The following is a 13,435-nucleotide window of genomic DNA, read 5'->3' as shown; positions in this document are numbered from 1 at the left end:
GGCTGGTCTCAAACTCCTGGGATTACAGGCGAGAGCTACCATGCCCTGCTCATTGCTAGGATTTGAACCTGGGGAGTCTGACTGAATGATTGTTTCTATCACCGTATTACCACCCTGACTGATAACCTTATTTTTTAAATTTGTTGTTGTTGTTTAGCTGCCCTATGAACTGATCTTTAAAAGGCAAAAGTGGAAGTAATTGAAAATCATGAAAAAAAAATTTTTTTTTTGAGATGAAGTTGTGCCCTATCACCCAGCCTGGAGTGCAATGACACGATCTCAGCTCACTGCAACCTCCGCCTCCCAGGTTCAAGCCATTCTCCTGCCTCAGCCTCCCAAGTAGCTGGGATTACAGGCGCCCGCCACCATGCCTGGCTAATTTTTTGTATCTTTAGTAGAGACGGGGTTTCACCATGTTGGCCAGTCTGGTCTCAAACTCCTGACCTTGTTATCTGCCTGCCTTGGCCTCCCAAAGTGCTGGGATTACAGGTGTGAGCCACTGCTCCAAGCAGAAATCATGAACAATTTAAGATAACATAGTAATAAACTGAAAATCCAGTGGTATTCAAGAAAACTGTAGAAATTTCAACTGTTTGTCTTTGCACATATTTAGTACCAGCTTTGCCTTGTGACCAGATATCTTAGTTGGACATTAAGATTCCTCAGTCAACCTAAGTGCCAATTTTAGTTATAAATATCAAAGTCTTACAACCATTCATTCACTAGATTTTCACTGAGTGCCTACTATGGGCCAGGCATTGTTACAATTAATAAGTAGCTTTTAGTCATACCCCAAAACAGAAGCCTTTGAAATAGTGTGTCATTCTCTCATAATAACCAAAGAAATTTCGGACAAATGTTTTGCAGTTCTGTTTGTAGAATATCAGCAAGCTCTTTGCTCCTCCCTGGGAGCCGTGGACAGTATTTTGAAAACACTATTCTAGGCTGCTGTCAGAAATCCCAGACTGGTCACACGCCTGTAATCCTAGCACTTTGGGAGTTTGGTGGCTCACACCTGTAATCCCAGCACTTTGGGAGTTTGGTGGCTCACGCCTGTAATCCCAGCACTTTGGGAGTTTGGTGGCTCACGCCTGTAATCCCAGCACTTTGGGAGTTTGGTGGCTCACACCTGTAATCCCAGCACTTTGGGAGGCTGAGGCAGGAGGATTGCTTGAACTCAGGAGTTCAATACCAGCCTGGACTACATGCTGAAACCCTCTCTCTCAAAAAAATACAAAAATTAGCCAGATGTGTTTGTGCCCGCCTGTAGTCCCAGCTACTCAAGAGGCTGAAGTAGTAGGATCTCTTGGGCCCAGGAAGTTGAGGCTGCAGTGAGCCGTGATCTCGCCACTGCACTCCAGCCTAGGCGACAGAGTGAGACCCTGTCTCAACAAAAAAGAAATCCCAAACCAAGAGCCAACGTTAAGATTCAAAAATGGAACTTCACAGTTTCTAATTTTCCATCCTATTTATAGGGTGGCGATGAACAGCCTTGAAAATGATTCATTTGTCCATCCATTCTCAGGGTGGGCCTGGGATTTCAAGGGGAGGATTTGGATGCTGACTCCCTCCATGGCTTTGTTTCAGATCATGTATTCTACAAATTCCAGCCTTCTGTGGTCGCTGCGGCCTGTGTTGGGGCCTCCAGGATTTGCCTGCAGCTTTCTCCCTACTGGACCAGAGACCTGCAGAGGATCTCAAGCTATTCCCTGGAACACCTCAGCACGTGTATTGAAATCTTGCTGGTGTAAGTTTCTCCCCTGAATCCTGTGTTTCTGAAATAGTGAGGTTCCTCTTGCCTTGAGGCTTGCCTCAGGCCACAGGCAGTTTCCTGAGTCTGGAGCTTGTGGTGGTTCTTCCAGCTACAGGGTCTCAGGGAAAGTGGGCCATGGTGACTCCTGGTGGAAGTGGGGTTTCAAGAACCAGTTCTTCCTATTTTGGATAGCTTCAGGTTTGCTTTTTATTTTATTTATTTATTTATTTAGAGAAAGAGTCTCACTCTGTCGCCCAGGCTGGCATGCAGTGGCACGATCTCGGCTCACTGCAACCTCCGCCGCCCAGGTTCAAGTGATTCTCTTGCCTCAGCCTCCTGAGTAGCTGGGATTACAGGCATGCGCCACCACGCCCAGCTAATTTTTGTATTTTTAGTAGAGATGGGGTTTCACCATGTTGGTCAGGCTGGTCTTGAACTCCTGACCTCATGATCCACCCATCTCAGCCTCCCAAAGTGCTGAGATTACAGGTGTGAGCCACTGCGCCCGGCTGGGTTTACATCTTTAAAGTCAGGCATCAAGGGTGAAGAGGGTTGCTTGCACCTTTAGATGTCTAGGCTATTTGATCTAAGTCCCAGTGTAATCTTATAGATAATCACATTGAAGGACTTCCATTATAAGCTACTTTCCTCGGACATGGTCACAAAGCTGACCTCTTAGCCAGTTAAGCTCCGAGTGACTTCCTCTAAGCACCACAAGGACTCTCAGGGAGGAAATGTTCAGTGTGTCAGAGAAGATATTTAAAGGCATCATGGGCCCAACACCCTGAAACTGACATTGGAGACACACGTGCCCCAGTCACTGCAGGGAGCAAGGCAGACAGGACAGAGCCGTTCCCAGTAGGCACACACTGTCCAGTTCCCCTTCCACCTGCCAGGCACCGCGCATCCTAGATGCCGACCTGACTGACTGGTGGGCCGGGTGGGCAAAGCAGAAGCCCTTAGACCCCTGAAGAGAGCCTTCCCCGATGTGGGAAGCTTTGCTGGCGGCTGCCTTTGTCTCATTCCTCTGAAAAGTCAGTCCTACTCCCTAGACCTTGTTTTCAAATTTGTGTTTTTGAGAAGGTCCCCAAAGCCTGGTCTGAGTGTCGGTGCATGCCTTACATAAGCCTCTAATTGTTTTGTTTTCCCAAAAAGCTATATGAGAAGCTTTTTTTGAGATGGCAAAAGTCTCTGTTCCAGCCCCCTTTTCAGGTGAAAAATCCTAGGCCTCAGGGGTCAATTTGGTTGGTATCAGCTAGCTAAGGAGTGACCCTGCTCGGGACGCAGCTGGCCCAGAATTGCCTGGAAAGCAGAGATTGGGTTCATTCAGGCCCCAGGAACACTCCAGTGCCAGGCGCAGGGAATGCATTGGTGAGCACAAGCAGGCGTGATCCTCCTGGCAGCCAGGTAACTAGAAGTTACCCGCTGGAGCAGGTTACTCTCTGGGGTATTGACTGTGGAGAGAGTCAGCGTGGGGCTGCGGGGACAGCCAGTCTAGTCTGGAGGGACCAGAAGAAGTTTTCTGTAGGAAGCAGATCCAAGCTGAGAGCCAAGGCCTGAATCTAGTTGGTGAACAGCTGGAGCGGTGCCACACACAGTGAGCACAGCCAGGTAAGGCCTGGTGGACACAGGGCACACAGCATCTCTTCCAGTCCCACTTAGCAAGGCAGGTAGAGGCACACACAGGCATCTGGTGGCTTTTGGCCTCCAGTTCTCACCCAGGTCTTCTTGTTTCAGAGTGTATGACAACGTCCTCAAGGATGCCGTAGCCGTCAAGAGCCAGGCCTTGGCGATGGTGCCCGGCACACCCCCCACCCCCACCCAAGTGCTGTTCCAGCCACCAGCCTACCCGGCCCTCGGCCAGCCAGCGACCACCCTGGCACAGTTCCAGACCCCCGTGCAGGACCTATGCTTGGCCTATCGGGACTCCTTGCAGGCCCACCGTTCAGGGACCCTGCTCTCAGGGAGCACAGGCTCATCCCTCCACACCCCGTACCCCCCTCTCCAGCCCCTGGATATGTGTCCCGTGCCCATCCCTGCGTCCCTTAGCATGCAGATGGCCATTGCAGCTGAGCCCAGGCACTGCCTCGCCACCACCTACGGAAGCAGCTACTTCAGTGGGAGCCACATGTTCCCCACTGGCTGCTTTGACAGATAGGCGACCTCCAGACCTCACGAGGAAGCCTTGGAGATCTGGGCAGAGGAAGAGGACACTGACGAGGAGAGCTCAACCAAGTGAGGCAGCAGGAGGCCATCCCTGAAGAGCCTTGGAATGTGGAGGGTCCGTGCTCCTTTTAAATAAACCTGACCCAGAGCAAAACATTCAATAACATACCTCACCCGAGAGCATTCCTCTGAGAAACATCTGCCACGTGTGACTGGGGTACAAAAGGATGGCTTGGTGGCCGTCCCCCCAGCAGGGGCCAGTGAATCAAGAAAGACTTGGTAAGAGGCCAGGAGAGTGGGAACTGGACACAGACCACTGATCTCAAGCACGTCCAGTTTTTAGCATTAAAGACTTCTCTACTCTTTGCTGATGGCAGCTACACCACTGAAAAAGGAGGGGCAGCCTGGCGTGTTCTCAGGAGCCCCGGAGGATGCCGTATTGGGTGCTTTTCTTTCCCTGGCTCCGTGCAGAGGGGCCTGAGTGTGTGTGTATGCCTGAGCATTTGCCTTGCAAGGCACAGTGGGTGGCTGTCTTGCCTTTGTTTTTGAACCTAAAACCATTTTCAGCCTTTTAGATAATTTCATGTGCTGCTGCTTCCCGAAGTGGTCTCGCTTTCTGTTTCGTAAGATGTCTTGTTTACACGCTGTATCAGGGATTTGGTGATACTTGAAAATTCCTTTGGAGAAAAAAACAAATTTAATCGCCACACTGCCTGTCCCACATGAGGGCTGTTAAATTGGAACCCAAGTTTGAACCCAACTTGTGACGGACCGGCAGGTAACCACAGAGCTTCCTTTTCGAAAGCATATGGTTGGAGAGAACCACTTTCCCAGCTCTCGGTTCCAGAAGATTCCACGTCTTGGAGGCTGTGTTCACCTCTAGAACTTTAATGACTACCCAGGGAGGGAGAAGCTCATTGAAAGGAAGACAAAGATTTAAACAATTCCCACCTCTCTCCACCACATACTTACAGTGCATGAGTTTAACCCAGTCTCGGCTTTGAGTGTGGCTGATAGCGAAGGATAGCAATGTGGAAGATTTGCTTAGTCCCACTGGATTTGGGGTGTGGGATGTACATGGCATATTATACCACCGTTGATAGACAAGTGACTGGTTGGATCAAAAGCCAGTATTTAGGGATCTGCAGTGAGAGGACTCTCAGGAAGACTCTTGTAACCGTGTGCAATATGTTTTTTATTCTGACTCGCAGCTTGTGCTTAGCATGTTCTTTGGTTTAGTTTGGGGTTGGAGGACGCATCGTTCACCCATCAGAACTGGGAGATGCAAAGGACCGGGGAAGCAATTTTTGTTTTGTTTGAGGAATACCTGTCTTGGTTTTCTTAGCCCCTTGCCAGTCCTGGAGACTGTGCCTGGGGCCGCCAGGAAGACAGCTGCATGCTGCTGAGTCAGATCTGAAGATGGTGAATCTTTCCAGAGCAAATGAAAATCTCAGCGTGGAGACAGTAAGCAAAGAGACGGGGTGTGGATAAGACTCTGCCACCGTGTCACACTAGCATAGGAGACTGCACGTTTGTTTGTTGTTTTTCTTTTTTTCCTTTGCCAACCTCCCTTCTATTTATGTGCAAGCAGTTTGGATTCAAGTTCTTGTGTCTGTCTGTTCTGGGGCCTGGGGATCGTGAGGGTTCCCTCACAGCCAGCGCGGCACCCAGAAAGAGGTGTCCCACAATAAACACGTCACCTGCTCTTGGTCTCTCGCCTCTTGTCCTAGGCATCCCCTCTTGGGCCGGCCCCTCCTTCCCTCTCTCAGATCAGCCCTGGTGGGCATCTCCCTATGCTAGGGGGTGGAATGTTGGGGGCAGCAGCAAGACCTCGGGAGCTGAGTCCTGCCCTCTGAGTGGGAGCTGGGCCTCCCTAGGCACACAGAGGCCAGCGGAGGGGTGTGTAAGGCTTGACACCCCAGCTCCAACACCATCTCAGGGTTTTTCCAAAGAAACCAATAGGATATATATGGAGAGAGATTGATTTTAAGGAATTGGCTATGATTGCGGAGGCTGTGGTCTAAAATTTCTGGGGCATGCCAGAAATTTGGGGCATGGAAATTCAGGTAAGAGTTGATGTTGCAGTAGAGTTCAAAATCTGTAGGGCAGGCCCACAGGCGGGAAACTCAGGCTCATTGATTTCTGTGTTATAGTCTTGGGACAAAATTTATTCTCCAGCAGACCGCAATCTTTGCTCTTACGACCTTTTATCAATTGGATGAGGCCCACCCACATTATAGAGGCTTTTCTTGAAGTCACCTGATTGTAAATGTTAATCACATCTTAAAAAATACCTTCACAGCAACACCTAGACTAGTACTTGGCCAGACAACAGACACCATAGCCTAGCCGAGCTGCCACATAAAGTTAACCATGGCACAACTCACCAGCCGCTGGAAGGCAGCTGACCCAACCTCTCTCTGAGCCTCCGTCTTCTCACCTGTTAAAATGGGAGTGATAACAGACCTTGCCTCATAGGGTTCTCAAGAGGATTAAGTAACGTAATGTACATCAAGGCCAGTACCTCCAAAAAAGGAGACAATTATTATGTTTCTTCAAGCATAAGACCAGCTTTTTGTAAGATGCACTGTTATCTTATGCACTAAGACTTTTTAGAAAACTAAATCATTAGGCAGTTTTCAAGATACCATTGATTATATATTGCATTCTTATTTCAGAAGCGTTAAATGTCAAAATATGTAAATGTAGAATGGATGGGATATAGCATCAGCTATTATGAAAAATGTCAGTTTCGCACTCCTCCTTGAAGGGAGTCTCACTCGAGACTTCTGTCTTGCCCTCTACCTACCCAGCTTCCAGCAGAACCACCCTAGAGAGCCAGTGTCACAGTGGGACTGAGACATTTGCTAAGTGCAGATGCCTTGGATTAGACAAGGGAGGAGAGGGAAGATGAGCTCAGGGCCTGAGGCTGCAGCCCAGACCCAGGAGTGTGTTTGACACCGCCAAGGCAGGGGCTGAGGGCAGTGCTCACCACTTGCCTTGTGCAAGGCCAGGTGAGGCAGTAAGCTCTAGGTTTTGGGGATTCAGAGACAAGGCAAGTCTTGGGTTTACCAAGAGCACCACTTCACTTTGGACAAATCCCTCCCTCTTTGGGCTTCCATTTCTCCATCTGTTACTATGGAGATGGTCAAGTTGGTGGATGGGTCTAAGCTCTTGGGGGTGGTGGGGAGGCTGTGCCACTTGTCTTTCTTCCACCCTTGGGCGCTCCATGTAAGATTGTGTTCGTTCCCATGCTGGAGGATGGCTATGAAAGCTTTACAAAGCACAAAGGACAGCCTTAAAGTTCCTCCCAGGGCTGGCATCGGGTTAAATTCAGAGGTTTTCAAGCCTGAGCAAGCTGCAGAATGACCTGGAGCCTTCTCTAGGAGGGGTGGGGACCCGGAATCTGCACTTTTGGCCAGCTTCTTGGTCATTCAGGTTTATGATTTCTTTGTTTTTTATATCTCAGTTGTATTTTTATAACTCCCCAGTTTATTTTGTTTTTTAAATTTTATTATTATTATTATTATTTTGAGACAGGGTCTCGCTTTGTGGCCCAGGCCAGAGTGTAGTGGCACAACCACAGCTCACTGCAGCCTTGACCTTCTGGGCTCAAGGGATCCTCCCACCTCAGCCTCCTGAGAAGCTGGGACTACAGGCACCTGCCACCATACCCAGCTAATTTTGGTATTTTCTGTAGAGATGAGGTTTCACCACGTTGCCCAGGCTGATCTCAGACTCCGGAGCTCAAGCAATCTGACTGCCATGGCCTCCCAAAGTGCTGAGATTACAGGTATAAGCCACTACACCTAGTCGAGTTTATTTTGAAAAGTATTTTCTGACATCCATATGAATTTAACAGAATTACCTCAAAGTATACAGAAAGTACCTGTATTTGCCAGTAAATATGAAATGCTGATGAAAGAATACTTAATATACCAATATTTAAGCATGTCAACGTAATAGAACTTTTTCCAACTTTTTAAATTATTTTTCCCACCTAACCCAATTTATATTTGACATTTGGGTTACATGTGCATATAGAAACAGACCTATTACACAACTGACCATCGATCAACTAGCATACAAGTGTCCTTTCTGGATGTAATTAAGTTTCAGAGGCAGCATGGTTCAAATGGGAGCAAATGAGCTGACCTCCTCATGAAATAAACTAGGCAAAAAATCAAGAAGTATTAAAGTTGCTAAAGACTGATTCCAAATCTTTTATTTCTTCCTTTTTTTTATTTTTTATTTTGAGACAGGGTCTCACTCTGTCGCCCAGGCTGGAGTACAGTGGTCCAGTCTTGGCTCACTGCAACCTCCACCTCCCAGGTTCAAGCAATTCTGCGTCAACCTCCGGTAGCTGGGAGTATCGATGTGCACCACCATGCCCAGCTAATTTTTGTATTTTTAGCAGAGACAGGGTTTCACTATGTTGGCCATGCTGGTCTCCAGCTCCTGGCCTCAAGTGATCCACCCGCCTCGGCCTCCCAAAGTGCTGGGATTACAGGCATGAGCCACCCACACAGCTTCTTCCCTATCTTTTAAATATACAAGTGTGCACTGTGGGTGTGTGTGAATTAAAACGATTCTAGACTGTGAGCTCCTATGGGCGGGGCTATTGGCACTCCATAAAAAGCCCTAGGGCAAAAAGATGAAGGTAGTGCAGGAAGCAGAGGGCGCCTGTCCTCCAGCCATCATCAAACCCACTGAAGAGGCAGACCCGATTATCTTAAGTCTTAGTGGGCTTAGATACTGACCTGGGCCTTCAAGGGAAGTTTTACTCCATTGTGTTTTGTTTTGTTGTTTTATGTTGTTTGTTCCACTATTTTTGTAATTGGGACAAAGTGAGAGGCTCAACTAATCTAAGAACACTTAATATACCCCAGAAACTGTCTGAATCAATGATTTTTATTCTTCTGCCAAACACAACTGATTTCCATCTGCAATTATTTTTTAAGGTAAGAAACAGTAAGTCAGTGAAGAAAGAGCTAGGACCTTGGGCTGTGGAACACTATTATACTTTAGCTTGTCCACTGAGAGATGCAGAGCCGAAGGCTGGGGTCTTGTCAGGTTGGCCACAGCAGGGTACAGACCAGCCTCAGTGGGCTTCCCCCAAGAACATTCTGCGGCACCTGACACACTGCTGGTACACCGTCTCAAAAGGCAGCCATTTCCATAATAAGGATCTGCATTAATGTTAGTTTTGTGGATCACAGCTCTCAAGTAGTTCAATTTTAGCTTTGCAGCTTTTAACTTGATTGCTTTTTCTATTCCTATCTCTGCTGGGCAACGTGGCTCATGGGAATGTCGTGCCTCTTCATGCAGCTGTGCCCTCAGTAGTCAGGGGATTCCCTATCTCATACCCAGATGTCACCGTGCTGTCTACCCTCCAATTCTCTGAAATGTTTTTTGACTTACTTTTTTTTTTTTTTTTTTTTTTGAGCCAGAGTCTTGCTCTGTCGCCCAGGCTGGAGTGCAGTGGCGCAATCTTGACTCAGTCAACCTCCGCCTCCCAGGTTCAACTGATTCTCCTGCCTCAGCCTCCCACATAGCTGGATTACAGGTAAATGCCACCATACTCAGCTAATTTTTGTATTTTTAATAGAGATGGGGTTTCATCATGTTGGTCAGACTGGTCTCAAACTCCTGACCTCAGGTGATCTGCCCACCTCGGCCTCCCAAAGTGCTGGGATTACAGGCGAGAGCCACCATGCCCATGCCTTTGAAATGTTTTGATCTGAAAACTGCTTCTGCAATGGGTGACCAACAGATGTTACCCAGATATGCAAACAGCACTGGCTTAGGCACCTGCTCTGCCATCTCTCCGTGCGCAAAGGCACCCAGAGACTGCCCATGTGATTTATTTGAAGAAACATTGAAGGATTAACTGCAGGAACTGGTTCCCAAACTCAAATGAGAGTAAGGAAGCAGCATCCCCGTCTGAATGTCTGAACCATTTGAGTCGTAGACCTATACTTAGTATTTCTTTGTTCTGTGCAGCATTTCTTTGGCTTAGCTGTGTGAAGGGCTAGGACACCCAGACTTCTTTTCCAAGAAGAATCTGCTTCTTTCCAAACTAGCACTGCCGACTGAATGCCTGGATTAGGGTTAGGGTCAGGGTTCCAGTTCCTCCTGCCCTCAGGGTTCAAAGTCCATCTCTCCAAAGCTATTTCTGCTCTTCCCCTTAGTCCTCGTGGGACTGGCTCCTCACCCCTTTTTTTTTTTTTTTTTTTTTCTGAGACAAAGTTGCTCTGTCACGCAGGCTGGAATGCAGTCGCATCATCTCAGCTCACTGCAGCCTCCGCTTCCTGGGTTCAAGTGATTATCCTGCCTCACCCACTCGGGTAGCTGAGATGACAGGCAAGCGCCACCGTGCCCGACTAATTTTTGTATTTTTAGTAGAGGTGACGTTTCACCATGTTGGCCGGGCTGGTCTCAAACTCCTGACCTCAGGAGATCCGCCCGCTTTCGCCTTCCAAAGTGCTAGGATTACAGACGTCAGCCACAGCGCCTGGCCTGCTGCTCACCCTTTATATCAGTGATTTTCAACAGGGGTCATTTTTGACCCCCAGGGGACATTTGTCAATGTCTGTACATCCACTTGGTTGGAACTGAGGGGAGATACTACCAGCATATAGTGAGTAGAGGTCCAGGATGTTGCTAAACATCCTATACTGTACAGGAGAGCCCCTCATGGCAAAAAATTGTCCAGCCCAAATGGCAATAGTATTGAGGCTAAGAAACCCTGCCATAGGTCTCAACTCACATGCTACCTTCCGAACAGGCCTTTGTAACAACCCTAGTCATTCTCTTGTTAGCTGTTCATTTTCTGCATGGTATTCAAACCATCCGAAATGACTGCATTAATTTGTTTACCTGATTTTACGGCTGTGCCCTAAACTACCTCCCGTCCCACCACCCCATATAATAATAGCTCCTGGTGAAGGTGGCAATAGTCATTGCAGCTGGCATTTGTTAAGTACTTACTGTGTTTCAGGCACTTGCTCATACTATTTCTTACAGCCATCCTAGTAACCCTACAAAATAGGAAGTATTATTAGCTGTGTTTTACAGATCAGAAAATAAGGGCGCAGAGAGGTTGTTTGCCTAAGGACAGCAGCGGCAGTGAAGGAGCCACAGTTCAAGCCCACGCCATCTCAATCTGCCACCATCCTGTGCTCCTGACTCAATGGCTTTGGAATGCCAGAGGCAAAGGCTCCGTGGCTGGCCCAGCTGGCCAGCCACTTGCCTGGTAGGGAACACCCCACCAGGGCAGGACCATGGACACGGGTTCATAAAAGCAAAGAGTTGCCTGGCGTTCACACTCCTGATTCATGGCTGGGGTTCTCAGAGCACGCTCACCAGCAGACACAGAACCGTAGCTCCTTGCACATCTGCCACCGGCTAACATGATTTGCGGCTCCATCTGTCTGCTTCTAATACGCTCGGATCTGGGAAGGGCTCCCTGAGCTCCCAGCCCCATCTGTGAAGGTGAAGACGGGGACCAGGCTTGGGGCCTCCCCAGACCTTCCCCCAGGAGGGGACCTGCCTCACTGCTGGCTCAGACCAGCTCCAGGTACCATCCAGCTTGTCAAACAGCCTAAAGAGCTGCCCTCCTCTTTGCCAGCAACCAGCATCCTTGTGTTTCTGAGGCAATCCCTGGCACCAGGTGCCTGGAAGAGAATCTTAGCAGCCCTCATGAACCAGGTCTGTTCCTCAGAGTAGACCCTTGTGAACCGAATTTCAGCAGAAGGCAGCAAAGCATTTGGTAGGTGTCTCAGGTCAAATGCCCGCCAGGGCCAGGTAGGTACCATGTGTGTGCAAATCCAGCTGGATGACTGACAGTGCGAGGTGGTGGGGACTGTGTCGAGCTGTAATGTAAAGTCAGTGTCCCCCTAGAGGATATGATGGATATGATGTCTACTCAGTTCCTACCTGGTATTCTTTTTTTTTTTTTTTTGAGATGGAGTCTCGCTCTGTCACCCAGGCTGGAGTGCAGTGGCACGATCTCGGCTCACTGCAAGCTCCGCCTCCCGAGTTCATGCCATTCTTCTGCCTCAGGCTCCCCAGCAGCTGGGACTACAGGCACACGCCGCCATGCCCTGCTAATTTTTTTGTATTTTTAGTAGAGACGGGGTTTCACCATGTTAGCCAGAATGGTCTTGATCTTCTGACCTCGTGATCCACCTGCCTCGGCCTCCCAAAGTGCTGGGATTACAGGCATGAGCCACCGCGCCCGGCTTCTACCTGGTATTATCTTTCAGAGATGTAAGCTCCATGTTTCCAGATAAGCTGGGATTCTGTGCTTTCTAGGAAATTAATTTTTTAAACTTTTTAAAATCAAATTTAAAACATTTTAACAAATAGCCAATAAAACATTTTAAGTTAGAGTGGAATCTAAGATGGGTGTAGTGGCTTACGCCTGTAATCCCAGCACTTTGGGAGGCCGAGGCAGATGGATCACCTGAGGTCAGGAGTTTGAGACCAGCCTGGCCAACATGAAACCCTCTCTCTACTAAAAATACAAAAAATTAGCCAGGCATAGTGGCAGGCACCTGTAATCCCAGCTACTTGGGAGGCTGAGGCAGGAGAATCACTTGAACCAGGGAGGCAGAGGTTGCAGTGAGTGGAGATTGTGCCACTGCACTCTGGCCTGGGCAATAAGAGTAAAACTCTCTCTCAAAAAAAAAAAAAAAAAAAGAGTGGAATCTAGACAAGAACACAGAGCCTGAGAGGTGAGAGGTCTGAGAGCGTCTGGTCTTGACGATAACCCTCTCTCCATTCTGAACCTCTGTCCCCTCATTTTAAAGGGAAGGCTGCCAACCTGGTCTGTGGTTCAGGTGTATGGTAAGGAAGCCTGGGACATGTGGTATCATCATTCAGCAGTGAATTCCACAAGGACCACTGGAAATAAGTGGACCCCCCCTTCTTTAGGGCTCAGGTGAGACCTCCCTCCAACCCAGCTCCCACTTCAAAGGAAGAACTCAAGTAGCCAGGCTTCTCCTGGGCCAGCTATGGCTGGTTGTAGGCCCCTGCCCTTGTCAGAGACACACAGGCAGGACATCTGGAAGTCAGGCCTTCTGCTGCTCCCCAGCTGTGTGGACTTAGGCAGGTAATTTCCCTTTTCTAGAGCTCAGTTTCTCCATCTGTAAATGAGAGGGTGGGACTGGAACCATCTCCCAGGTCATACCTAGCAAGGGAGCATGTCCCAGTGGCAGTCCATGGTCTTGTTACCTAGAGTCAGGTCCAGCAGGTCTGAGATGGGAGGTTTCCCAGGAGAAGCTCGTGCACAGCCAGGCTTGGACACTTCTCCCTGCTCTAAAGCCCTACCCTATATGTGCCAGTTCTCACCAGTAGACCTTTCAAGAAGAGCCTTTAATAGCTCCTTTGTGCACGCTTACTATGCGGCAGGCCCTGTCTTTGGCACTTTCCTCATGCTCTTATCCTTACTCCTCTTTTGCCCTCACAACGCCACCATGAGTTAGTTGGATTATCACCATTGCCTAGATGAGG

General features: G+C 48.7%; 1 protein-coding gene and 1 pseudogene across 2 annotated transcripts in view; one reads left to right on the top strand and one right to left on the bottom strand.

The window, feature by feature from the left end:
• The window catches only part of CCNJL (cyclin J like), a 62,111-nt gene extending 56,482 nt beyond the window's left edge, over nucleotides 1-5,629 (top strand). For both annotated transcript variants that reach the window (XM_009209504.4, XM_003900458.4), the window contains exons 5-6: nucleotides 1,588-1,747; nucleotides 3,491-5,629. In XM_009209504.4, the coding sequence (XP_009207768.1) occupies nucleotides 1,588-1,747; nucleotides 3,491-3,911 (581 nt within the window). In that variant the 3' untranslated portion in view covers nucleotides 3,912-5,629. The remainder of the gene's footprint in view (nucleotides 1-1,587; nucleotides 1,748-3,490) is intronic.
• Nucleotides 5,630-9,020: 3,391 nt separating this feature from the next.
• LOC110743403 lies at nucleotides 9,021-9,757 on the bottom strand (annotated as a pseudogene).
• Nucleotides 9,758-13,435: the final 3,678 nt, after the last annotated feature.

Source organism: Papio anubis, chromosome 5 (assembly GCF_008728515.1).
Source record: "Papio anubis isolate 15944 chromosome 5, Panubis1.0, whole genome shotgun sequence".
Taxonomy (NCBI): Eukaryota; Metazoa; Chordata; class Mammalia; order Primates; family Cercopithecidae; genus Papio; species Papio anubis.
The sequence above is the reverse complement of the archived record's forward strand: the minus strand, read 5'-3'. Positions and strand labels throughout refer to the sequence as shown.